Below are 24,191 nucleotides of genomic sequence, written 5' to 3'. Positions count from 1 at the left end.
TCAGTGTAGAGAACAGATGAATATCAATGTTCCGCATCAACGAGCAGCGCGATTAGCCCCGGAGCGCTATGCCGCAGACTGGAATGAGATTGTGAAGATGCTCACAAGTCGGCGTCTATGACAAAGTGGCACCATGAGGCTTCTGTTGTTATCGCTGAGAGAAGCACAAGCGTGACTCGATGATGCCTGAGTGCCTGAGAATGCTGAGGCTTGAAGATGCCTGAGTATGCCTGTGCCGATAGCCGTGTTCCGGCGTGGCTGGCGTCCAACCTCCCCTGGTCAAACTCTCTCTTTCGGATTTGTCGGAGACCTCTATAATTTAGAATATAGCTTTCATGTCCATGGCCAGAAGTCTTGTAATTAATTATACGTAAGTATGTACAAGCTCTGCCATGCATGAAACGGTTGTTAGCAGATGTAGATCAATGTGCTTAACTACTATATCCCTTGTCATAACCACGAGGACCAAGACTCGGCCGCGTTGTTGGGCCAGCCATCGATCAACGTCAACGTGCTAGTGTGCACTGTAAGCACGCTAACGCTTTATATTACCATTCAGACATATCGGGTCCCCCAGCTGAACTGCCGTATTTCCACAATAACATGAATCCGGCATCTCTGAGCCGCGCTCCTATCGAGCAAAGAAAGAAAACACTCATGGGTAAGCAAGGTAGCGTCCACTCACGAGAGAATAGCCCCGCAAGGCCCCCCCAGCTCGCTACATGATGCTGCCATGTTACACGCCCCTTATGCAAGCGCAACACGGGGAAATCTAGAGGAGCTGCTGTTGGTGATGCTCTAGACTAGTCATCCATTGGAGGAGCCATGACAATCGTGCGTTCGGCCAGCATATAAAAAGTAGGACCGCCTGCTCCCTACTTCAACCAGTCGTCCCTCTTTCAGTTCTCAGCAAGTTAGCCTCAGTGTTTAAGAAAGTCCATCAATTGCACCATGACGAGACTGGCCTTCGGTCTTCTGTACACTGCTTCTTTCATTAGCTCAGCGATAGCAGGGTCTCCACCAGCTGTCCCACAACGTGCTGCAAACCCGCCGTTGCGAGGTAGCCCTGACCTCGCGGGCTATGATCCGTCAAACATCATCTCTGACGAGGACACCACAAAGGTTGAGTATGAGCTTGCTCCAGGCCAATCAGACGATGCCAAGATAGGGGTGTTTCTCAACTTTGACAACATTGAACATCCCCAACCAATTCGAGGTGCCAAAGGAGGAACGGACCCTGGCCCTCGTGAGTTACCATCTTTACAAGGCCAAGATTGGGAGGATCTGATTTTCGATAGGCAACGATGCGCTCTCTGCCATGAACAGCGACTTGTTGGCTCCTCCAGGAACCGATCACGGACAGACTATCAGCGCGAAATGGCCGATGGCGTTGTCTCACTCGAAGTTGGGCCTGGACAGCGCAGGCTGGTCACGGCAACAGAACACCAACGTTATGCCGGACGCGAAGTTGATGGCTGGTGTGGATATGCGATTGGAGCCCCACGCATATCGTGAGCTTCATTGGCATGTTGCATCCGAGTGGGCTCTTATGCTAAATGGCTCTGCTCGAATCCAGGTAGGCTGAGACACGTCACGTGACTGTTCTGGAACTGATACTGCAGCAGGCTGTCGATGAAGATGGCCAAACATTTATTGACGATGTTAGCAAGGGCGATGTTTGGTTCTTCCCTGCGTAAGCTAGATCCAAGACAATGACGGATCAATATCTAATATAAGTTTCAGAGGTGTACCTCACAGCATCCAGGGCCTCGAGGGAGGCTGCGAATTTATGCTCGTCTTCGATGACGGCGCATTTTCCGAAGACAACACATTCCTTGCGTCAGAGGTGTTTGCCCACAATCCCAAATCTGTTCTGTCCAAGAACCTGGAGGTCCCAACTTCTGCGTTCGACAACATCCCGTCCGGCGAGCTGTTCATTTTCCCCGGAACACCAGCTCCGAAAGACATTGAGAAGCAGAACATCACTGGCTCTGCCGGGCCCATCCCCAAAAGCAAGACATACTCCTACCACTGGTCTGAGCAAGAAGCTCATCGAGTTGCTGGTGGAAGTGTCAAGATCGTTGATCCGCTCACCTTTCCCATAGCCAAGGACTTCTCCGCTGCTCTCGTGTCCGTGAAGCCCGGTGCAATGCGCGAGATCCACTGGCACCCCAGCTCCGACGAATGGACCTTTTTCATCGCGGGCAAGGCTCGTGCTACGCTTTTCACACCTCCCAATGTCGCCACAACGTACGATTACAGTGCCGGTGACGTTGCGTACTTTCCTCAGAGCAATAATCACTACATTGAGAACGTCGGGGATACCGATGTCATCTTCCTAGAAGTGCTCCAGGCTGACCACTTTTCTGACATCTCCTTGGGCCAATGGCTTGGTCTGACTTCGCCACAAATCGTGAAGGACACGTTGAAGCTGTCCGATGAGACTATCTCCAAGTTTCCCAAGGAGAAGCCGCTCATTGTTGCAGGCTCGAGGGAGACGAGAGAGAAGTTGGCTGTGCAGTTTGTCTCATAGGTTGATGAGCTATATGTGCATGAGAAAGATTGTCGAATCACAGGACGCATGGGGCATGTATGTGGTACATGTATAGCCTTCGATGTACATACGGCTTACTTCATCCATGGGCTTTGGAAATTACCTGCGTAAAAATAGATATATTTGCACATTCGCATCAAGGACTATTGCCGGCTTCGGGATAACATTGCGGTGATTTTTGACGTGTGGTGTAACTTACAGTCTGATACGACATCTCTCAGCACGGACCCGTGCGCCACTCCAAAGTTACAGGTCTGGCCAAACAACACTCGTGGTACCTCCATATCCAAGATCTAACAACATGGATCTTCTACAGTCGGTACGCAAGGAGGGTAGCCGGTAAGTATTCCATGTAGTAACAGGTGCTGTAAGGCCATACATGCAGCATAAAGTAACTTCCTACAGCGGCGGCCGTGGCGATTTCAAATGGGATGATGTCAAAGGCGACCAGCACCGCGAGAATTACCTGGGCCACTCCCTTATGGCGCGTAAGTCGGCTCTCAGCTATCTACGAGGATCTCGTCTAATATCATACAGCTGTCGGCCGCTGGCAACGCAACAAAGACCTCAACTGGTACGCGAAAGGCGACGCAAACCCCGACGACCCCGACCCCGAGAGGACAGCTGCACTTGCGCGTGCTGAAGAGCTGCGGAAAGTGAAGGAGGCGGAAGAAGATGCCATGGCTGCTGCGCTCGGGCTGCCTCCGCCTGTGAGGGATCGGAGCGGCGCGAACGCGGTGCCCGTTGCAGCAAGAGAGGGCATAAGTGACAAAGAGATGCGCAAGGCTGTTGCGGAGGGAAGAGACGACGATCATGATGGTCTTGGTCGTGGAACAGGCTTCACCAAGCTTGGTGGTCCGAATATGCCTGCCGACGAAGCAAGAGATGTTCTTGAGGGCGACGTTGTGGAGGGTGGTCTCCGAGGGGAGAAGAGATCAAGACAGAGAAGTAGGAGCCGTGATCGGAACCGTCAACGACATGATGATCGACATCGGAGACGACGTGACCACGACGATCGCGACAGGCGGCGAAGGAGAGACAGCTCTAGAAGCAGAAGTAGAGAGCGACACAGGCGACATAGGTCTCGATCTCGAGATAACGGAAGAGACAGCAAGAGACGCCGGTCGAGAAGCAGAGAGTATCATCATCAAAGAGCTCGGCCGCGATCAGACCATGTGCGGATCCGCTCGCGCTCAAGGGACAGGAACACCAGGCGCCGAGATCGAAGCCACTCGCCCGACCGAGGTTCTACTAGGGGGCGCAAGCATGACTGAAAGAGCTTCTGATTGATACCCGAAATATATTATTCCAGCCTGTTCGTGTGGAACCCAATCATATCACATCACCATGCTACACCTTTAGAAACATCAGTGGAGAATCCCATTCCTTAGATTGGCGGGATCAGAGCTGTCCTGAGAAGCCTGCCCGCAGGTTCCAGCCATATCTATCCTCACTGGATACCACTATGAATTTCTCTCAGATTATTCCAAAGCTTGGCGTCCAACTACACCCTCAACGCCTTGATGATCCATTTATTGCAGTGTCGAGTTGGGAAACAGCATGAGAGACAGAAGCCACATCCGTCCAGTCGAACGTTTCAGGTGTCTCCCAGAATTCGAGACCATCATTGGCTAATTGCAAAGAATCGAGTAGCCGTGACGTCCTGAGGGCGTTCATGTAGCGATCGGCATGTGGCCCTTCAGCTTCGAGGAGGTGATGCACCGAGAGGATATCGAATCGATCTGGGACTTTATGGCCGCGCATGCTACTCGCTTCTGAAAACTTCCGTCAGATCTACAGAAACTGGCCAAGAACCCATTTCTGGACTTACTATTGGAAAGCATTACAAGAATGAGGTTGTAGAGCTTTAGGACCCTCCAGTACCATCGCTCTTGATACCTGAGGTTGGCTTCTTGGTTCGTCCACGATATGCGCGGCTCTGTGAACTTCTCACGTATCTTTTCTCGTATCGCGCTACCCCTTATTTTGCTGTCCGCCTTGCATGACGAGAGGGAATGAAGCAGCTCGGCCCAGCACCTCTCCTCTTGCAGATGTTTCTCTCTCTCGGCTTCACTTATGCGACTATCATCCTCGGAACGAATTTGGCCATACCTTTGCTTAATGCTATTGCAATTTTCCTCGACCAAGAAAGCCATGGTTTCCACCGACTCTTCTGCAGTGTCTAGGTAGTTGAAGCGTCCATCGGGCCAGATTCTCTTGCGAAACTTCTCAGATGGCAGGCTCAATACATTCTGGAGCAGGGTAAGGACCATAGACAGTCTAAGAGGGTCGGTCGTCCTGTGTATGTCGACATCTCCCGGTTTCACGCCCCTTCGACGGCTTCGAGCCATTCTTTGAGACATAACTTGCCTTCGGACGGCGGAGCGATGGTCGAAATGTGTTTCCAGGGATCTTCAGCCCCTTCACATGTCCGCCGCCGGAACGCGAAGTACCACTCCTTGTCAACTGTTTCCCTGCCGGCAGAGCGAGCTCGAGAACTACACACGTCAGCTACAAACACCCCGCATCAAACATCCACCTCCGACGACCTACGTTCCCCAGTGTACTCCAGAACTATGCAAGCGAGCTTCAGAACGCGGTGGTACTGCAGAAAGTCGCCGTCGACTCGCGTGTCTTCCCCGCGCCCGTCCATATGCACCAGCAGTACATACGCCTCGACGCGATCGATAGTTCTCCCGTGCGTTTGGAGCAGCTCTCGCAGCTCTTCGGGGCAGTATCTGTGGTGTATCAAGATCAAGAATCGGGCCCTGCAATGCGTCACGACATGTTTAAGGAAGAAGGTACCGGCTCCGCTGAATATGCCTTGGCTGCGTATGTAGTCGACGTCGACGCGTAAGTCCGGGATGGACAACATGGTGGTGGTTGCGGCTGTGGTAGGTTCTTGTGGCTGTGGTATGGGCAATCCGCCATTCCCGTACCAGGTTTGACAACGCTATATATCTGTCAACAGCGAGTCGTACATATTCAATTATTCACGTCAGAAGCTCCATTCCTCATCTCCCGCCACTCCACGGATACAAGGCATGTGACACACAAAACTTGAAAAGTACATTGTGCACATACCACGAACACTGATGACAGTATCGCATTCCTCGGGTGGAAAGATTGCTGTTCGCCGAATATGAGTCATTCTAGAGCACAGTGATTCGCAATAAGTGGGTATATAGACGTGATCTAAGTGATCAGGTCGATTGTTGATAGGTCTATGGTGATAGTTTATGCAATGATGATATATGCCAGGTCCCCTTCGGTATCTCCTCTACACAGTAAACGCCAAAACGCCGCGGAAATGCCGGTCATCCTTCATTCTTACTCCAGTCGTGCCGAGTGCTCTCGCAGCTTATTTATCAACACATCGACCGAGTCCATATCTGCAGCATCCAGCTTCTGCTCAATGGCAAGATCTTTTGGCAGGGCTGCTTGCACGGCGTCGAGGCCGGCTTGGTAGTTTCGAGTGGCGGATGATATCGCACCGATGGCTTTCTTGCGTACGGATTTGTCCGTGTCGGTGACTGCCATGTTTAGCAACGCGGGGAGCCCGTCGCTGCCCTTGTTCCTCAGCTACAACAACCCGTCAGCTCACTCACAAACTTGCACACAATATGGCAAGAAACCACAAAACTCACCGCCTCCTGCGTCTTCCCATTATTCTGCACGGCCGTGCCCACGCACCACGCAGCATACATGCGCATATCCGGCTCCGCATGGCCCAGCAGCCGCAACAGCGGCGGCCAAAGCGCGAGATTCTCCATGTTGTTTGCGTTGTCGAGGTTTTCGACTAGCTGCTCGAAGTTGTCGAATGCGGTGAGGCGGTCGTCGGGCGTGACGACGGGGTCTTGCGAGTTGATGACAAGCATGGCTTCTTGCATCAGTTGGGCGTCGGATTTGCGGTTGCCGAAGAGGGCGGCGAGGGCTTCGGCATTGGGGGCTTGAATTTGGGGCGTGCTGTCATCGCCGGTGGTGGTGGTGGTGCTGGCGTTGATGGACCATTTGAGGAGGTCGTTGAGTTTGGGGTCGTTGTTCATGGTGAGTTTCGTGGAGGTGGAGGTGCTGGTCTGTGGGGAGGATGAGACGGTTTGTAGGGTTCAATGAGTGATGCACGACTATTTTGCGATGCGGATGTGGTTCTGATATTCGTACAGAGTGCGCGTTGTTGTTGAATTGCAGTCATCTTGCAGTAATTTTCATGGTAAAGCTCTGCGGAGTGAAGTCAGAGCTTCCTGCATGTTCGCGAACGAACCATGGGCTTCTACGGGGTGCAAGGATAAGGGTCCAGCCACGCGACAAAGCACGGGTAACACGACTCGGGCCTCCAAGCAAGGCTTTTTATATAGTAGAGTAAAGATGCGGAGTAGTCAAAGTCTGTTATATATCAGAGAGCAGTTGTATAATTCTTTCTGTTTGTTGTTGCATGGGTGATTCCCACACAGGCAGAGACAGCACCAGCACGTGATTGGGCCAGGATCCATGTCAACCATCTCCGCCCCTCAGTATGCTTGGCACTGCTACCCCTCATTTCACGTGACCCCAGCCATCGCCAAAAATGCAGGCGCACGCACTTTTTTATGCTGCGGCGGAGAACATCAACCACATTCCACCACTGCACAGATGGCGGTGTGATACTGTGATTGTCTCCAGCTTTACCCACATTCTCCCCCCCAACCAGTCCCTGGTGTGATCTGTCCCTGTCTAGGAGGAGGCTATGGAGAAGGACGATGAGAAGAGGACGACGACGAGCCCTGAGATAATAGGGGACATTGTTGAGAGGTTAAACAGCGAAATAGGGATGCCTACCGGAAAATACTTCTCCTTTGCCGTGATTACACCTCACATTCATCATGCCGTGGCGCTATTAGGAGCTTGACGCGTGTACAGTACTGTGTACTGGGAACATTTAGCAGCTATACATAGTAATGCTGCAGCCTACGAGAAGACACAAAGAGATAAAAAGGACCCTTGCTGCCCACGACTACAACGACGGCGCAGCATAGAACATCTTTGCCATCTTCTATCAGGCCTCTTTGTGAACCAATTGACAAAGCGTCCATATTTAAGGCAGATTGACTGTAGCTGATTGCGGTGAAGGTCTCCCCCAAGAAACATCCTCTCCGCACTGCACTGCACACACACACATAGTGACACTACTAACTAACCCAACACACTGCACACAACTGCACCCAAAAGGGAAAGAACCTGGGCAAGGGGCTGACTTAGCAACGCACCGACTCTTTCGCCTCCCTCCCGCCTGCGCACAGAGAAACTCGAACCTCTCTCCGCCTCAACCGTCCATTTCACTTTCCCACCACCCGCTCCGCTTCCGAATTCGCATCATCTCTGTAAGTCTCAACCACGACCATTACTGTTGACTTCTGATCCCTTCATCATCTTCCATTCCACTCAACAACCACTCAATTACATCCTCTAATCGGCCTAGACGCTAACTGCCTATCTGCACAGCCCACCTGTGTTTTCTACGTCGAATTCCTACCTATCGACCCACCTCCTAATAATCATCCACCATGGAAGGTACGTCAATCACTGTCGCGCTCGCTCCGTGGCGTCAAATATATTACATTGGCTGACTTGGTCTCTTCCTTTCTACAGAAGAAGTTGCGGCTCTCGTCATCGACAATGGGTAAGCCTCTCCAGCTCATCCTGAGATCATCCGTGGTCTCAAGAATTCGCCATACCTCCTCGTCGATCCGCGCGATATTCCAGTCGTAGACAGGACACCCCATCTCGGAACGAAAATACAGTGGAGTATATGCTGATATGTCTCTAGTTCGGGTATGTGTAAGGCCGGTTTTGCCGGTGATGATGCGCCACGAGCTGTATTCCGTAAGTTACTTTCTCTCCCCTGCTGGCTGCTGGCTGCCCCTCGGACAGTACCTGGAGCAACAGGACATAAAACAAGAAGAGACACTGACAAAGCATAGCCTCCATTGTCGGCCGTCCCCGTCACCATGGGTAATGACCACTTCCAGCCACTCATGACCCCATAAGTTCATAAGCTGATGTTGTACAGTATCATGATCGGTATGGGCCAAAAAGACTCATATGTTGGTGATGAGGCACAGTCAAAGCGTGGTATCCTGACCCTGAGATACCCCATCGAACACGGTGTTGTAACCAACTGGGACGACATGGAGAAGATCTGGCATCACACCTTCTACAACGAGCTGCGTGTGGCTCCTGAAGAGCACCCAGTTCTCCTGACCGAGGCTCCCATCAACCCCAAGTCCAACCGTGAAAAGATGACTCAAATCGTCTTTGAGACTTTCAACGCGCCCGCCTTCTACGTCTCCATTCAGGCCGTTCTTTCGCTTTACGCTTCCGGTCGTACAACTGGTATCGTGCTTGACTCTGGTGACGGTGTCACTCACGTTGTACCCATTTATGAAGGTTTCGCTCTTCCTCACGCCATCTCGCGTGTTGACATGGCTGGCCGTGATTTGACCGACTACCTCATGAAGATTCTTGCTGAGCGTGGCTACACCTTTTCCACCACTGCTGAGCGCGAAATCGTCCGTGACATCAAGGAGAAGCTTTGCTACGTCGCTCTTGACTTTGACCAAGAAATTCAGACCGCCAGCCAAAGCTCCAGCCTCGAGAAGTCGTACGAGCTTCCTGACGGACAAGTCATCACCATCGGCAACGAGCGCTTCCGTGCCCCAGAAGCCCTCTTCCAGCCCAGCGTTCTTGGTCTTGAGAGCGGCGGTATCCACGTCACCACCTTCAACTCCATTATGAAGTGTGATGTCGATGTCAGGAAGGATCTATATGGTAACATTGTCATGGTACGTCATCTACTGCGTCTCCCGTCTCACAACAGCTAATCCCTCCAAGTCTGGTGGTACTACCATGTACCCTGGTATCTCCGACCGTATGCAGAAGGAAATCACCGCTCTTGCTCCGTCGTCCATGAAGGTTAAGATCATCGCCCCGCCAGAGCGCAAATACTCTGTCTGGATCGGTGGTTCAATCTTGGCCTCGCTCTCTACCTTCCAACAGATGTGGATCTCAAAGCAAGAGTACGACGAGAGTGGTCCTTCCATTGTTCACCGCAAGTGCTTCTAAGCTGTACGTGCCCTCGAGACATGAATCATGACATCTGCTGAACTATTCTAGATCACATCTCGTGTACGGTTATAGAAAAGCAGCCGTCCAGCTATTACCACGGTTGTCATGGGTCCGACAATGTGCATAATGGTTGTGCATGTATCGGCTCCCGGCCCAAAGACTTCGCCCTCCTTTTTTTTTATGCGATCCAGTTCCTACTTTCCCGACTAAAATGGCGAACCGGGCACTAGTTTGGACGGTGGAATGTGTTACGTGGTGATGACAAGCGAGCGGCAAAGATAGTATCACTGGTACGCAATGAAACATTGTAGCTTAGATATGTGAAGCAGTTCTTTTCTACATGACGGCTGGGTATTCAGTGACTTCATTATCCATCATGCATCATGCATCATCCCTCATCCATTGTCCCGTCCAAATCTCATCACAGCACGCCTAGCACAAGCCCTACCAACTCTCCAAACAACCTACTACTATTACTCTGTCCACTCGAAGTCTGCGACTGTTGTAACTCCTTCAACATGGCCCCCGCAAACCCGACGCCTAGTATGAGCGGTCGATGCTCCGTCTTGTTACTCTGCGCTGCCGCGGCCTCGAGTATCAAGCCCCCAGTCTTGGCACAGAGCGTTTGTGCGAATGTAGAGAGGTATGCCGGTGGTGTGCCGAGGAGGGACGTTGGCGTAAGGTGTGTTGGAGGGAGGAGGTTATTGCTGTTATTGCTGTCGTCGTTGTCGGTGTTGGAAGAAGGTAAGAGACTCGAGGAGAAGGATGGGTCTGGATCTGGTGTTGGTGTTATGAGTGGGGTTTGGAGCTGTTTTTTGTTTATGTTAGTTAGTCATTGGTTAATTGAATCCTATATGTGGTTTGGTCGGAGAGGGAAGAAGGAGGGATGTGTTCAGGGAGGGGGAGGGGGAGGGAGGGGTTGTGATCGACATACCCAGTACGCCAACCGGCCTTCCTGTGAGATTGTGAGCAGGATTCGATCGGCAAAGTCGATGCGTGTGCAGACGGTGGGTGTGTTTGCGATTGTGGCTGTTGAGGTAAGGGTTCGGGCTGGGTAGGGTGTGAGGGGGGTTTGGAAGGGGGAGTCGGTGGGTGTGGGTGTTGGGGTTGTCATTGTTGGGTTGTGGAGGGGCGAGTGGGGAGCGAGAGAGAGAATAGGGTTTTGTATTGTCGTGGTGTCGGAGGAATTGGTATTAGGTTGTTGCTGCTGTTCATAGGGCTATCTTATGGGTATGCATATATTTGATACCTAGGTTTGGAAATATCTTGGGTGGCCAAGACTTGCGGAGATAAGTTGGTGTTCCCCGACGGGGAAACTGCGGGTGGTGGAATTTTTGGGGGGATTTTTGGGAAAATATGATCTACGGTTTGTTTGGGTGATGGACAACGATACCATGGTTGTTTGAAGATATTCTCTGCTGTGAATCTGGTACTCTTGTGCAAGTCTTGCATTGTTGAGGTTTTATATCCATGACCTGCGCTACTACTACTACCACCACCACCACCACCACCGCTACCACGTCCACATGCACCACATAGCCTAATGGCACCATACAAACCACGCCAACGCAAGCACAGGGTGCGCGCGCGAGAAGAGCAAGGCAGCAAACCCCAAGCCGCACAAGAACCTGACTCCAACACCCTCGAACTCCTCCCCGCAGACCAGAAAGCCAGAGCGCAGAAGAAGCATGAATTGAGCCGGCTAATCGACGATAACGGCGGCCAAGTAACGGGCAAGAAGCGAAAGCGGCTGGAGAAGTTCATTGTGCGTATATGCTTTCCTGGCCTGCGTTGCACAATTACTGTAGAGTTTGGCTGACAGTGTCGTAGGACAACAAACTACGCAAGGAACAGAATCAGGCACTTGTGCGCCAATTGGAGAAGACTAGGGTCGACACGAGTCTTTACCGAAGCGCGAAGAATCTGGGCCGTGGTAGGGATACGAAGAGAGAGGCGCTGAGCAGGGCGGCGCGCGAGAGAAGACTCGGGATCAATGTAGAGAAGAATGAAGAGCTGCTTTTTGTTCAGGCGAGGGAGGATGATGGCAGTGGTGATGATGGCTCGGATGATGACGGTGGTGACGATGATCATGAAGAGGCCGAGAAGCCAGCTGGTGGTATGAAAGGCTCGGATCGGGAGGCTGAGGTCGTAGCAAAAGAGGCGGGCGCTTTCGGGGGTGGACTGAAGAGACCGCTCGAACTAGACGCGGACGGAAAGCCGATGATCAAGAAGAGGAAGCGTGGGAAAGGGGTTCCTGTGTCGGCGTATATTCAGAGACCGGCGCCGGAGGAAGTGCCGTGGGAGGGATTCAGTTCGAACGACGAGGATGAAAACGAAGACGAAGATGAGGATGAGGATGGAGGAGTACCGGTGGAAGAATACCCGAATGAGGACAAAGAAGATGAGAGCTCGTCTGGCTCTGATACTGACGACGAAGGGTTTGACGAGAGCGAGGACGAGTCTGAAGGGGACGAAAGTGACGCCACCAGCCCCAACGAGGATGAAAAAGTCGCGAAAAAAGCGAGGACCTCCGCGTTCAAGGCATGGGCAGATCAAGCAAGAAATGCGGCCGTCGGCTTCACCCCTTCAGCAAGGTCTGATGATCAAGCATCAAGCTCACTCCCAGCACTCCCAAGACCAAGCAACTTTACTCCGCGTCCTGTCGAATCTGACCCTCTACCTCAAGAGCTTCAACCCACGAAAATCGAGCGCAAAGCATATGCTGTTCCGGTCAACCGGTCGCCCACTATACAAGAAGCGCGTGCGGCTCTACCGGTTGTAGCAGAGGAACAGAAGATCATGGAAGCGATACACAGCAATGATGTTGTGGTCATATGGGGAGCGACCGGTAGCGGTAAAACAACACAGGTCCCGCAGTTCCTCTTTGAGTCTGGATATGGCGCCAAGGGCGGACCAACACCTGGAATGATTGGCGTCACTCAGCCACGACGAGTCGCAGCTGTGAGCATGGCAAAACGTGTGGCCGTAGAATTGGGCGACCAAGCAGACCGAGTGGCCCATCAGATCCGCTTCGACGCCTCAGTCACTGAAAAGACTGCCATTAAGTTCATGACGGACGGTGTGCTCTTACGGGAAGTTGCACAAGACTTTTTGCTCACCAAATATTCGGCTGTCGTCATTGATGAGGCCCACGAGAGGAGTGTCAACACGGACATTCTGATTGGGTTGCTGAGCAGAATCGTGGACCTGAGAGCAGACATGGCCAAGGAAGACGCAAAGAACAGACCGCTGAAACTCGTCATCATGTCTGCTACTTTGCGAATAGCAGACTTCACCGAGAATCGAAAGCTCTTCAGACATGCATCTCCACCATTGATACAGGCTGAGGGTCGTCAGTATCCCGTCACAGAGCACTTCTCGCGCAGAACTAACAGAGACTACGTCGAGGAGGCTTTCCAAAAGGTCTCACGGGGACACAAGAAACTTCCAAAAGGAGGCATACTTGTATTCCTCACCGGCCAGAATGAGATAATGGCGCTGGCGAAAAGGCTAAGAGAAGCATTTCCTTCGACGGAAGAAAGCAGTACTAGTCATGCTCGTGTCCGAGTGGCAGCAACGGAAGCATCGCTCGAGACGGAAGATATCGATTTAGGGGGTGGACAGGCAGACTTTGAAGACGATGACGGTTCTGACGATGACGAGGCAGAGATTCGGGGTCTTGATGACGACGAGGACAAAGAATTCGATATTGGCGAGGAGCCGGACGGGACGATTACAAAGGCACATATCCTGCCACTCTATTCGCAGCTCCCTACAAATCAACAGATGCGCGTATTCGAAGACCCTCCTGCGGGCTCACGAGCAATCATACTAGCCACGAACGTTGCAGAGACCAGTCTGACGATACCTGGCATCCGATATGTTTTTGATTGCGGGCGAGCCAAAGAGAGAACATATGACGAAGAAACAAATGTTCAGAGTTTTGAGATTGGCTGGATCAGCAAAGCTAGTGCGAGCCAGAGAGCCGGCCGTGCTGGACGAACAGGTCCAGGACATTGCTATCGCCTTTACTCATCTGCCGTCTACGAACGAGACTTTCAGGAACATGCGCTGCCAGAACTGCTACGCACGCCAATCGAGGGCATAGTCCTTCAGCTCAAGGCCATGGATCTGCAGCACATTGTCAACTTCCCGTTCCCAACTCCGCCTGATCGAGCTGGTCTCGCCAAGGCAGAAAAGCTGCTTGCGTATCTGGGTGCAACAGCTCTTGATGGTAAGATCACCAAGCTCGGCCGCCAGCTCTCGCTGTATCCTCTCAATCCTAGGTTCTCGCGTATGCTTGTGATGGGCCAAGGCAACAATTTGACCGCGCAGGCCATTGCCTTGGTCGCTGCGTTGTCGATACCCGAGGTGTTTATCCAGGAGAACCAACTGAACCTACCTCCACATATGTCTGACGATCCGAACAGAGTCAGAACCAACGAAGATAATCTAGCGGACTCTGAGAGAGCACAAGTGATGAGGCGCTACCGCAAGGCGCATTCCATATTGACATCCGCAGAGGACCGCTCTGCTGATTGTATAAAGCTGTTGCGAGCACTGGGAGGCTTCCTTTTCGCTGCCGCATCGTCAGAAAGCCACGGCGCCGAAGAGTTCTGCGACGCGCATTTCCTACGCTACAAAGCACTCCAAGAAGCCTCACAACTGCGTTCCCAACTCTCTCACATCATCCGCACACACTATCCCGGCTCCCTCCCGGCCACCGACAAGCCGCTCAACCCGCCGACAGCAAAAGAAGTCAACTCACTGAGGCTTATATGCGCCGCCGGCTTCATCGACCAAGTTGCCATCCGCGCTGACCTCGCACCCACCCCAGACGCCAGTCTATCCAGCATCACGCAAACCCCCAAACGCGCCATCGACGTCCCATACACCCCTCTCTTCCCCACCAAAAGCGCAGACTCCTCTCCTTTCGTATATCTCCACCCTTCCTCCCTCCTCGCCCGCTCCGCATCCTCAAAATCCGCCCCCATGTTCAACCTCCCCATCTTCATCGTCTACGCCCGTCTTCAGCGCTCCGCATCCTCCACCATCCACACCGACGTCGTGCCCAAGACCCGCATGCATCCCTTGACTCCGCTGACGCGAGACGAGCTGGCTCTGATTGCGCGCGGCTCGCCGCTCGCGCGCTACAGTAAGCCTGACGTGGGCAGTAAGGTTGTGGATCTGCCTAGTGAAGGGGGTGTGGAGAGGAGAGAGGTTACGGTGCGGATGAGTGTTGTGCCGGGGGCGCAGGGCGAGGGGAGTGCGGGGCTGGGATGGCCTTTGGGCTTGAGGCGTGTTGTACAGTGTAAGATGAAGGGCAAGGGGTGGGTTTTTGAGAGGGAGGTTTAGGGGTGGGATGGGACTGGGGTGGTGGAGCGGAGTGGAGTATGGAGTTGGAATGTGGAGGGGGTGCTTTCTGTATAGATGTGTTTGGGACGGATAGGTAGACTATGGACATGGCTCGTAAACCTGCCATGGAATTGTTATCGATGTTTTACTATGTTTGCCTTTATGCGTTAAGTGTCATGCTTCATGTTTCATCCTCATCCTTTCCCTCTCTTGCCTGTGCCTCTTCAATCCAAGGGGCTCAGGGGGTCTGTCTCTTTCGATTTTGATGATAGAATTCATTACATGATATGCTAATATAGATACAGCACCAAAATCTATGATCCATGTCCGTTAGTCAGGACGACGGAGTAAAGCGACGTTTACAATTATCCCCCATATCTCATGGTCCCGTCATTTTTACTGCAGAGAACCTAGACGCCCAAATAGTATCGTTAGGCGGCTGCAGAGCGGCTAATGCAAAACATCAATCCAGAGACCAGAGCTCGCATGCCATTAGGCATCGTGCACGCTGGCTCATGTATCTACTGCAATGCCTACGTTCAGAGCATCTATGAGCCGATTATAAAGCTGACGATAACGAGATGCAGTTTCAGGAAACATAGTACTAGAAGTGGCAGAGTGATACAAGGTATACCCAGCCAGCGCTTAACCTGGAATGATTAGCGCTATGATTCGGGTGGCGCGGGCGCTTAGAATAAGTGAACGTTGATTTAGCAAAACCCATCCTATCATAAGCCTTATTTAACCGCCATTGCTGTTTTGGGTTGTGCTGCTTTCGAGACTGAGCTGATATCTTGATATCTAAGGTGCTGTCGCCCAAGGTTTTCATTCAGATCTCCAAAACTGTACGCCTGTTCCCGTTTTTGCAGCTTATTCCACGTCTGGATAATCTGCTCTTCAACACCCGCGGACTCGGGCGATTCCAGCTTCTATCCCTGATCTGATCAAACCAAGTATGCAACACCAGAAACTCGCATTGGATTGATCTAGAACTGCGAAGGGTGAAAATGGACAGTGACTCAAAGGCAAGGAGAGAACGCATTGTGAAAGATGCTGAAACCAATGAGATTACCGATGACCAGATCCATGACGACACTCGGACAGACCGCGAGACACCCAGCGTGGATGATCAGAAACCAGTCGATTTCGATCCAGAATCCGAACTTTTGCTGGATATGAATCCTAGCCGTTTAGAAGCGATCTATGACTACAATGAAGGAGGTCACTGCCCTATTGAACTCGGCAACACGCTGTATGGTGATCGATACCGTGTGATTCATAAGTTGGGCAACGGAGGTTTTGGCAATGTTTGGCTTTGTCGAGACTTACGACACGAGACCCCCCACTACGTAGCCGTCAAAGTCCTAATGGCTGAACTTACTGACGACTGTGGGGAATTAAAGGCCATGGAACTACTCAAACGCATCCCGGAGGAGGAATTGGCGAATAACCATATCTGCATTGCGATCGACTTCTTCGAGCAGAGGAGCCCTAACGGAAATCACTTCTGCTTTGTGTATCCTCTCCTAGGACCACCTGTCCCGCTTGCTCTGGAAGATACGAGAAATACAGCACAGTCTATCGTCGACTTGAAACGGGTTGTCTTAGAGATATCACAGGCACTGGCCTGCCTTCACCGCAACGGGATCTGTCATGGTGGTAAGGAATCTTTCTTTTGAACCTTTCAAAGATCATTCATTTACTCATAAACGGGACAGACTTGACAGCCAAAAATATCTTGTTTCAGCTAGAAGGAATTGACGGTCTTTCGGAAGCCGAAGTATTCCAAGCTCTAGGCGAGCCGCAACGCAATCCAGTAATTACGGCCACTGAAGAGAAGCACAACAGAGACACTGCTCCCCAATATCTGGTTTACCCGATTGACTTTGGAAAAGTCGATAAACGCTATATAGGAGAGCACATCCGACTAATTGACTTTGGGGAAGCATTCGATATCCTTTCACTGCCGCCTGATATCGGATTACCACCAATGTACTGCCCTCCAGAGCTAGTCCTCGATAAACGTGTTAGTGTCGGGTGCGATCTCTGGGCTCTAGGAGTCACTCTCTTCGAAATGCGTGCTGGGGTGCGCCCAATCAACATTCTCGATTCCGGGGAAATCGACGAATATCTATACCACCTGGTACTAATGCTCGGCAAGCTACCAGAACCATGGTGGTCAACGACTTGGAAGGCGCGACGAGAGTGCTTTACGGATGAAATGGATTCAGACAATAGGCCAGAGCAGACTGGTGACCCTGAGAGTAGAACGAACGAGTCTTCGTCGATCGGATCTAGATTGAAGGGTCACTTGTTCTGGGATTGGGACACTCTCTCAATGGACTTCAGTAAACATATAACGCCCCCGGAGGAGCTTGAGGGCTTTGTGGACCTGCTAGAAAAGCTCCTTCGGTATGATCCTGCGGAACGGTTGACTGCGCGGGAGGTATCTCGGCATCCTTGGGTTACGGAATGATTGACTACGTGTGGCATAGTTATCTTGACCACTATGAGTTGATAGTCATGTTGGTGATCGTTTATTGTGTGCGTCAGTTCAGTTGCTTTATCCACCATAAGCATTAGAGACTTTCATATGTTACTTTGCCTTTCCAAACTGAATGGCCAAAACGATGTGGGGATCTTTTCTCACATGGTAGTGTACTGAATATTTGTGTGTTCCTTGGCCCTACTCCCGTGACCTAAGAAGGACCCGGCAGAACTAGAGGGTAGAGATAATGGTAGGAGAGGATAAGGAAAAGGAGAGAAGAAGAGGCAGAGAGTGAATGTAGATGTGAAGTAGAACTCATGTATCATGGTTCGAGTCGTTCAAACTACTAGAAGCTACCAGGGCACCTTGTCTAGAAGTCAAGTCTATGTAGACATAGTATCCTAGTGCCATTCAATCAGCCAGCTCATCCGTGCTATATATCTACGTGCATGGTGTGAACCTACTTTAGTGTTACAAGCCATTGAGACGCATGATATTTACGAGTGCAATTTATTCCGGATCACATGGCAATAGCTACCTATCGCCATTCATGCAATAGTCACGTAGATCTTTACCAGATCATGTGCTGCGCTGAAGTAGTGTTAGTCCTCGCTTTCTGGGTACCGATGAATGAATGCATAACGGAGTGGCCGGTTGATCAGGTGTCATATGCTGCCCCATTCCCCAACACCACTCACACGATTGTTTTTCACGAACTCAAGAGTAGCAATCTTTCACAATTTGCTTCATTGCATATAAGTATGGCTCACTGTCGAACTTCGATTGCCTGGCAGTATCCCACCCCTTACCAACAGACATGGCAAATAACAGAAGAGAAGTCGGATCCGGAATCTTGAACTGATGTTGTGTCATAAAGAATTTCTGCCCACGCCCTTTATCTTATCCCCTGGGAACCATTTTGAATACTAGACTTTCGTAGTCGCTGTAGCCCTAGCACATAGGAGCCCTACAAGATGAATGATGAGCTGCAAATTTGTGTTTGTACTCTTGACAACCTACCAAGGACTACTCCAATGAACAACATACGACATTGGTGTAGGAATCAGAGATTCATGTATGAGCTTCAATGAATTGTGGAATGCTAGTTTGGGGGCGCTGTCGGCTCGCACACCGTTGTCTTTGTACTTGGGCACTACCGACTCGTCTGATCATTGGTCAAGCACTCAGAAGTTTTATCGCTATCCGAGTAGAGGCTCTCAGAGCACTGCTGCATTAGCGATCTTCATGTGCTTGTGTAACTCTACATAGCAACTAGGCTATAGAGCTATCGAGGCACTTCTCCTGGCTATTCTCATCAGTACTTTTCTCCCAATAGTCTCTGGCAAGTCGTGAAAATCCACCTGCCCCTGGTCTTAGATCGCCTTACTACAGTTACCCTCGGTCTCCACAACGCCGAAATCGATCAGGTTGTAAAAGTCAGGCCAAAGTCGAATTTCTAAGCAGTTTAGGCTCAAGCCAACGAATACTGTGCTGTGCTGTGCTGGTAAACGCGTGAGAGGAGTCGGGTGGATGAAGTCGAAGAGTCTAAGTTCATTGCTCTGACTGGCATGTCAAGTGATTGACCACAGACAAGGGAAAATTCATGATGCTCCGGTATAGTAGAACAACATTTGATAATGACCACACGCTGGACGCGGCACAGTCCGAGGACTTGTATTATGTAGTCATTTGGCGCGAGCACAGTGCAGGTGGAGGAGGTCTGTGAAGATACCGCTTTCAGGAAATTATCGGCGCTAAGTTTGCAAACAACATTTCAATTCACAGATGACTGCCATCTTCACCGAAAGCTACACTGTTCGCGCCATTTACGCGCGCTGACCCTTACATATCTGTCCACGTACCGCATCTGGGCAAACCATCAAGATTGCCGTTTGCACCGTTGCCCAACCATCGACATCTTCTTTCTTCTTCGTTACGACCTTTCTATTTCCGACCTTTCGCAAGGTAGTCCAGTCTTCTGGGAGCTCATCGTCCGAGAATCCTTTTCCATCCAAGCATGGCACTACAAAATACACATGTGGAGGAGGATATCAACACAAGTCCACCGTCAATGCATAACCACTCTGGACATCTGGACGAAGCGGAGCCCAATGAAGCTGATCTCACGACAGAGAGTCATGAAGAAGGCTATCGTCCGTCTGACGCCAAGATTTTTGCTGGAGAACCTGACGCTGGAAAGCCTGATGCCGCACAACCTGATGCCGGAGAACCTGATGCCGCAGAATCAGATGCTGGAGAAGTTGATGAGCATACCAACGATCCCTCGCCAGAAGCAACGAGCAACAATATAAATATCATCGAAGAGGAACCCCGGCTATGGCTGACATTGAACTCTCATGGCCTAGAGCGAATCTACGACTACAACGACGGGGGACACTGCCCTTCAGAGCTTGGATCAACGCTATGCCAGGGTCGCTATCGCATCATCCACAAACTTGGTCATGGCGGCTTTGGTATCGTGTGGCTCTGCCGAGACCTACATCATGAATCACCTCATTACGTGGCCATTAAGGTTCTCGTCGCGGCGCTCTCGAGAGAATATTGTGGCGAGCTAGAGGCAGTCCAGCTGCTGAAGATTCTTCCTGAGGTGGAACGCGGAAAGAAACATCTCTGTGTATCGATGGACTCTTTTCAACAGGAGAGTCCCAATGGAACACACCACTGCTTCGTGTACCCGTTTATTGGGCCTCGTGCTGTAGACGCTCTTGCGTGCCTTGGCAATTCGAGCGCTGCGATGCGAAAAGCTTCTCTTGACACGATTGAAGCCGTAGCTTGTCTTCACAAACATGGAATCTGTCATGGAGGTGAGACGCAGTTCCAATGAATAACATGACACCATGACTAATGCATATAGTTAGATCTGACGGCCAAAAACATTCTCGTCGACCTTCGCGACCTAGGTGACTTACCAGAAGCCGATCTATTGGAAAAGCTCGGCCAGCCGGAGATCAATCCCGTCAAAACGTCCTCTACAGAGACGCCAGCATCTGCTCCCCAATACTTAGTATATCCTGTCGATTTTAGTAAAGTCGATCCCCGTTTTATTAGTGACCGAATACGGCTTATCGACTTTGGAGAAGCATTTGAGATCAAATCGCCGCCTGATAGTATCGGTCTACCAGTCGTGTATCAGCCGCCAGAACTAGTACTCGACGGCCATGTCGGGGTTGGGTGCGACCTGTGGGCACTTGGTAACTGTCTATATGAGTTACGCACAGGTCAAAAACTGATTGACGTTTTCGATGCAAACGACACGGACGATTACCTCTTCTATATGGTGATGTTATTGGGAAAACTCCCGGAGCCATGGTGGTCTTCCACGTGGAAAGCTCGAAAAGAACATTACACAGACGAAGTCGATGCAGATGCAAATAATAGGCCTTTTCAGGCTGGCGATCCTGCTCACCATCGGATCGGAGACACTTCAATCAAATCTCAGTTGGAGAACGCCTTATTCTGGAACCCTGAGTCCAGATCGTTGGATTTCAGCAAGCGAGAGACGCCTCCAGAAGAGTTGGAGGCCTTTATCGATCTTCTGGAGAAGCTGCTGCGCTACAAGCCAGAAGATCGATTGTCTGCAGAAGAGGCTTTACAGCATCCTTGGTTTCGTATGTAACTCTCTACTGTTACTGAAGTATTAGTATGATGGCGCTTCGTGCTTCTTGCCTGTTATATAACACGCCCATCTATGATGGATGACTTCGATATGCGGATAGCGCATCTCTGGGCTCTTTCTTGCTCATGAGCGAATGACAAATGATAGTAGTAATGTTATTTATGTCGTGCTCGACTGCCTGGGTCGAATTTGATACGAGTTTGTGGCGAGGACACCCGTACTGCCATTGCCGCTCGCTTGCAAGCTCAGTGTATCATGAAGAGAAAGCAAGGATATGTGGAGTGGCATTCGGACATGTTCTTGGTTGAGCTACAAAGGGGAAGCTGGCAAAGGGGCCTAGGGACTCACGGCCCTTGCGGTACACATGAATGTTTGTATTACCTAAAGTCCACGGATCTGGCGAATGTGGAGCATATGGCACCATATACATACGGGTCTAGGTGATCGGTAAAGTTATAGTATATAGACGCAGAGTTCAGGATTTCCTACGTCCACCTCGGCGACCAAACATAAGTTTATAAATTTATACCACATGTGAAAGGCCTCTGGGATTGCGTATTAATAATAAGCTACTAGGATGCGAACGCTCGTACGGAACGCTAGGTGGGCTTGGCCGCTTATAGGGCCATTATTGGGGACTCCTATCGGCTTCAATGTTTGACGCTCATTGTGGTCTCAAAAATAAGCTTAAAATGCAGGAACCGCATAGCATGGTCGATTTCGAGAAGAGTAACTAAATGTAACAATGCCCTTACTAATACACCGTTTGCGGCCATGAGCCTGCTTGTCCTCCCTATCCTAGCGTTTCCTCGTCTTTCGTTATATCAACAGCATTGCTGACCTCTATGAAATCCTCAAGCTCCTCACTCACAGTCTTCAGCTTCTCCTTGACGGCCATGACGCCCTCCAGGCCGACAATATGCCTCGCTGGAGGATTGTCATGACCGCCAATCGCTGTGAGGGCATGTACGGTCTCGGCGATGAGCGGGTCTTTGAAACTTGGTACAAGGGGCGGGTATAGCGATGTTACATTCTCAGTAGAGAGCTGGTCGCCCAAGGTCGGGTTGTGCACAGTACTTGCCGGGGACGGCGCATCATCTGCCATGGCGGTGGAGTCCTCTGTCGGAGTGGCAACGGCGCCCTTGCTACCTTCAAGTCTGTCTAGAATGCCACTAAGTAATTCTCGAGATAAAGGCGCTGGGTTCACGTCCGGAGAGTACTCTGGCATAGGGGGTACGGAAGTAATGCGGTTTGTCAGGACGGTGATTTCAAAGTTCGGCTGCACGATGGTGACTTTGATGTTGAACGGAGCGATTTCGTATGCGATGCTCTGCGAAGGTCAGCGCATTTGTCAAACAGGTGCCAGGTATGGTTCATACGTCGCAATACCCCTCGATAGCCCATTGAGACGAACAGTAGAGTCCTAGGCCCGGAGTGCCAAGATGGCTTGCTATTCCCAGGTTAGTCAAGGCTTATATGATATAATGTCACGCGATAGTACGTACTTATCGCCGTCAGCATGATGATGTGTCCATTCTTCTTCTCTCTCATGCTCGGTAGGACCGCCTTTATGATATTGACGTTGGCAAAGAAGTTGATCTCAAACTGATCGCGCGCGACAGCTTGTGTCCGGGCCGACTGAGCCAGCTCCTCAATTGTTCCAACAACAGCTGCTATACTCAGCACTTGTTCGTAAGCTCCCCTGACAAGCACCTACCTTCACTAGTGCTCCCTAGAAGCACATCAATTCTTCCAAAAGCTTCGACTGCTTCAGCCACAGCAGCCTGACATTGCCCCATAACTCTATACTATGTCAAACCGACTCTTCCGCGGTGAGGGTGTCCAGCAGATATGTACCTTGCATCCAGTCCCACAACCCTCAGCCTCTCCCTCCACCTCTCCGTCCTCTTAGCCTCTTCCAGAAACTCCTTGAACTCCGACATCCTCTCCTCGTCCCGCTCATACTCCACTGGTAGCACGCCTGCTACAACATAGTCTCCATACTCAATGACCTTCCGGGCTAGAGCAATGTTGATAGGCGAAGTACCGTGTACGAGGAGCCACACGCGGGGAGCATTGTGTGGGGGAAAGTGTGGAGATCGCGGGCGAGGAGGCTTTGAAGATGCTGCCGCAGCAGACGAGGTTGTCATCTCGCCAACGTAAGCTTTGAGGGTCTTCGCTGTATCATGGTGAGGCGCGACAAGATCTGCGACGCGCTCGGGACTTCATAGTGCGTGCGCTGAGGTGTATATAGTAGACCAACATTGGCGGAGCGGGGGTTAGGCAGTGGAGCTGCTATGTCCGGGCGGGGAGTGCCAAGACTTTGAGTTTTCGATCACGTGTGTATCAAAGATATATCAAGAATCTTTCCTGTTCCGGCGATTCTTGTAGTGATCATTATGTCTCGTACAAGTCAGCTTCAATACAGGCGCACGCATAATCTGCTGCTGATATCGAAGTTGTTGAATGGTCGCGATAATGTATCGCCATTCACTGTTGTCATTGACTCTCTGGAGCAATCTGGAAAGCTGTTAGTGCAAGAGATCATTCGTAGAGCAAAGGTACTTTGATGTCGCTACTTATAACCCACATATATTAATCTGAGCTGTAGCTCGCAAAGACAAAGATCGTCTTCATATCATTCGAAACTCTCCGCAAGCCAGCAGACGTTGATGCATTCATCACCGCGTCACGTCTCCCCCTCGCCGATTTCCAAAAACAAACCTCCTTACACATAACCCCTTCCGGCCAAAGTACATAGCAAATCAATCTATCATCCCACTCTTACTAACCCGCTGACAGAAACAATCTTCATCCTCGACTCCATAAACGCCCTCGCCGCAACCACTTCCAACCTCCCCGCCACCCTCTCCGCCCTGATCTCACCCACCACATCCCTCGTCGCAACATATCACTCCGACATCGTCCGCACCACCACCAGTACCCCTTACGTCCCCGACGATCTCACTGTCCTGACCTACCTCGCCACGACTCTCATGACCACGCACTCTCTCGCGCACCTGCTCGCCGAAAAGGCCGCCCGCGACCGCTCGCTG

General features: G+C 51.1%; 10 protein-coding genes across 10 annotated transcripts; 6 read left to right on the top strand and 4 right to left on the bottom strand.

Annotated features, from left to right (window-relative positions):
- Positions 1-951: 951 nt before the first annotated feature.
- EJ05DRAFT_503041 (putative oxalate decarboxylase) lies at positions 952-2,533 on the top strand (the record flags this gene model as incomplete). The annotated part of the gene is made up of 4 exons (XM_033747358.1): positions 952-1,246; positions 1,299-1,576; positions 1,626-1,693; positions 1,744-2,533. The coding sequence occupies 4 exons, from the start codon at positions 952-954 to the stop codon at positions 2,531-2,533; spliced, it is 1,431 nt and encodes a 476-aa protein (XP_033598033.1).
- A 161-nt stretch (positions 2,534-2,694) lies between these two features.
- Positions 2,695-4,028, top strand: EJ05DRAFT_105669 (uncharacterized protein). Its single transcript, XM_033738977.1, has 3 exons — positions 2,695-2,893; positions 2,960-3,042; positions 3,092-4,028. Exons 1-3 carry the CDS (start codon positions 2,856-2,858, stop codon positions 3,826-3,828), a joined length of 858 nt encoding a protein of 285 aa, XP_033598032.1. The 5' UTR covers positions 2,695-2,855; the 3' UTR covers positions 3,829-4,028.
- Positions 4,029-4,066: 38 nt separating this feature from the next.
- On the bottom strand, positions 4,067-5,429 carry EJ05DRAFT_503039 (uncharacterized protein; the record flags this gene model as incomplete). Its single annotated transcript, XM_033747357.1, has 4 exons — positions 4,067-4,329; positions 4,386-4,834; positions 4,893-5,052; positions 5,108-5,429. 4 exons carry the CDS (start codon positions 5,427-5,429, stop codon positions 4,067-4,069), a joined length of 1,194 nt encoding a protein of 397 aa, XP_033598031.1.
- Positions 5,430-5,656: 227 nt separating this feature from the next.
- On the bottom strand, positions 5,657-6,699 carry EJ05DRAFT_105972 (Fes1-domain-containing protein). The gene is made up of 2 exons (XM_033738978.1): positions 6,202-6,699; positions 5,657-6,136 (listed from the first exon to the last, which is right to left on the bottom strand). The coding sequence occupies exons 1-2, from the start codon at positions 6,598-6,600 to the stop codon at positions 5,885-5,887; spliced, it is 651 nt and encodes a 216-aa protein (XP_033598030.1). The 5' UTR covers positions 6,601-6,699; the 3' UTR covers positions 5,657-5,884.
- Positions 6,700-8,032: 1,333 nt separating this feature from the next.
- On the top strand, positions 8,033-9,928 carry EJ05DRAFT_478551 (Actin, gamma). Its single transcript, XM_033744482.1, has 7 exons — positions 8,033-8,101; positions 8,180-8,210; positions 8,358-8,413; positions 8,512-8,542; positions 8,601-9,372; positions 9,422-9,655; positions 9,704-9,928. Exons 1-6 carry the CDS (start codon positions 8,095-8,097, stop codon positions 9,650-9,652), a joined length of 1,128 nt encoding a protein of 375 aa, XP_033598029.1. The 5' UTR covers positions 8,033-8,094; the 3' UTR covers positions 9,653-9,655; positions 9,704-9,928.
- Positions 9,704-10,900, bottom strand: EJ05DRAFT_540275 (uncharacterized protein). Its single transcript, XM_033749590.1, has 2 exons — positions 10,590-10,900; positions 9,704-10,463 (listed from the first exon to the last, which is right to left on the bottom strand). The coding sequence occupies exons 1-2, from the start codon at positions 10,767-10,769 to the stop codon at positions 10,077-10,079; spliced, it is 567 nt and encodes a 188-aa protein (XP_033598028.1). The 5' UTR covers positions 10,770-10,900; the 3' UTR covers positions 9,704-10,076.
- Positions 10,901-11,035: 135 nt separating this feature from the next.
- EJ05DRAFT_467741 (P-loop containing nucleoside triphosphate hydrolase protein) lies at positions 11,036-15,010 on the top strand (the record flags this gene model as incomplete). Its single annotated transcript, XM_033742856.1, has 2 exons — positions 11,036-11,420; positions 11,486-15,010. Exons 1-2 carry the CDS (start codon positions 11,199-11,201, stop codon positions 15,008-15,010), a joined length of 3,747 nt encoding a protein of 1,248 aa, XP_033598027.1. The 5' UTR covers positions 11,036-11,198.
- A 743-nt stretch (positions 15,011-15,753) lies between these two features.
- EJ05DRAFT_513066 (kinase-like protein) lies at positions 15,754-17,900 on the top strand. Its single transcript, XM_033748394.1, has 2 exons — positions 15,754-16,669; positions 16,729-17,900. The coding sequence occupies exons 1-2, from the start codon at positions 16,018-16,020 to the stop codon at positions 17,484-17,486; spliced, it is 1,410 nt and encodes a 469-aa protein (XP_033598026.1). The 5' UTR covers positions 15,754-16,017; the 3' UTR covers positions 17,487-17,900.
- A 1,615-nt stretch (positions 17,901-19,515) lies between these two features.
- On the top strand, positions 19,516-21,135 carry EJ05DRAFT_503033 (kinase-like protein; the record flags this gene model as incomplete). Its single annotated transcript, XM_033747356.1, has 2 exons — positions 19,516-20,323; positions 20,378-21,135. The coding sequence occupies 2 exons, from the start codon at positions 19,516-19,518 to the stop codon at positions 21,133-21,135; spliced, it is 1,566 nt and encodes a 521-aa protein (XP_033598025.1).
- Positions 21,136-21,829: 694 nt separating this feature from the next.
- On the bottom strand, positions 21,830-23,285 carry EJ05DRAFT_540272 (short chain dehydrogenase/reductase family protein-like protein; the record flags this gene model as incomplete). The annotated part of the gene is made up of 5 exons (XM_033749589.1): positions 21,830-22,465; positions 22,515-22,585; positions 22,641-22,805; positions 22,853-22,938; positions 22,993-23,285. 5 exons carry the CDS (start codon positions 23,283-23,285, stop codon positions 21,929-21,931), a joined length of 1,152 nt encoding a protein of 383 aa, XP_033598024.1. The 3' UTR covers positions 21,830-21,928.
- Between the last annotated feature and the right edge of the window lie 906 nt (positions 23,286-24,191).

Source organism: Pseudovirgaria hyperparasitica, assembly GCF_010093815.1.
Source record: "Pseudovirgaria hyperparasitica strain CBS 121739 unplaced genomic scaffold EJ05scaffold_13, whole genome shotgun sequence".
Lineage (NCBI taxonomy): Eukaryota > Fungi > Ascomycota > Dothideomycetes > Acrospermales > Acrospermaceae > Pseudovirgaria > Pseudovirgaria hyperparasitica.
This window is presented reverse-complemented; position numbering and strand designations above follow the sequence as displayed.

Bases quoted from the DNA above. Each gene is read 5' to 3' on its own strand.
- EJ05DRAFT_105669 (XM_033738977.1), top strand. From the start codon at position 2,856: ATGGATCTTCTACAGTCGGTACGCAAGGAGGGTAGCCG. The intron at 2,894-2,959 runs GTAAGTATTCCA...AACTTCCTACAG, and splicing joins GTACGCAAGGAGGGTAGCCG to CGGCGGCCGTGGCGATTTCA. The intron at 3,043-3,091 runs GTAAGTCGGCTC...AATATCATACAG, and splicing joins GGGCCACTCCCTTATGGCGC to CTGTCGGCCGCTGGCAACGC.
- EJ05DRAFT_105972 (XM_033738978.1), bottom strand. From the start codon at position 6,600: ATGAACAACGACCCCAAACTCAACGACCTCCTCAAATGGTCCATCAAC. The intron at 6,137-6,201 runs GTGAGTTTTGTG...GGGTTGTTGTAG, and splicing joins ATGGGAAGACGCAGGAGGCG to CTGAGGAACAAGGGCAGCGA.
- EJ05DRAFT_540275 (XM_033749590.1), bottom strand. From the start codon at position 10,769: ATGACAACCCCAACACCCACACCCACCGACTCCCCCTTCCAAACCCCC. The intron at 10,464-10,589 runs GTATGTCGATCA...AACAAAAAACAG, and splicing joins AAGGCCGGTTGGCGTACTGG to CTCCAAACCCCACTCATAAC.
- EJ05DRAFT_478551 (XM_033744482.1), top strand. The intron at 8,211-8,357 runs GTAAGCCTCTCC...ATATGTCTCTAG, and splicing joins GCTCTCGTCATCGACAATGG to TTCGGGTATGTGTAAGGCCG. The intron at 9,373-9,421 runs GTACGTCATCTA...AATCCCTCCAAG, and splicing joins TATATGGTAACATTGTCATG to TCTGGTGGTACTACCATGTA.
- EJ05DRAFT_513066 (XM_033748394.1), top strand. From the start codon at position 16,018: ATGGACAGTGACTCAAAGGCAAGGAGAGAACGCATTGTGAAAGATGCT. The intron at 16,670-16,728 runs GTAAGGAATCTT...TAAACGGGACAG, and splicing joins CAACGGGATCTGTCATGGTG to ACTTGACAGCCAAAAATATC.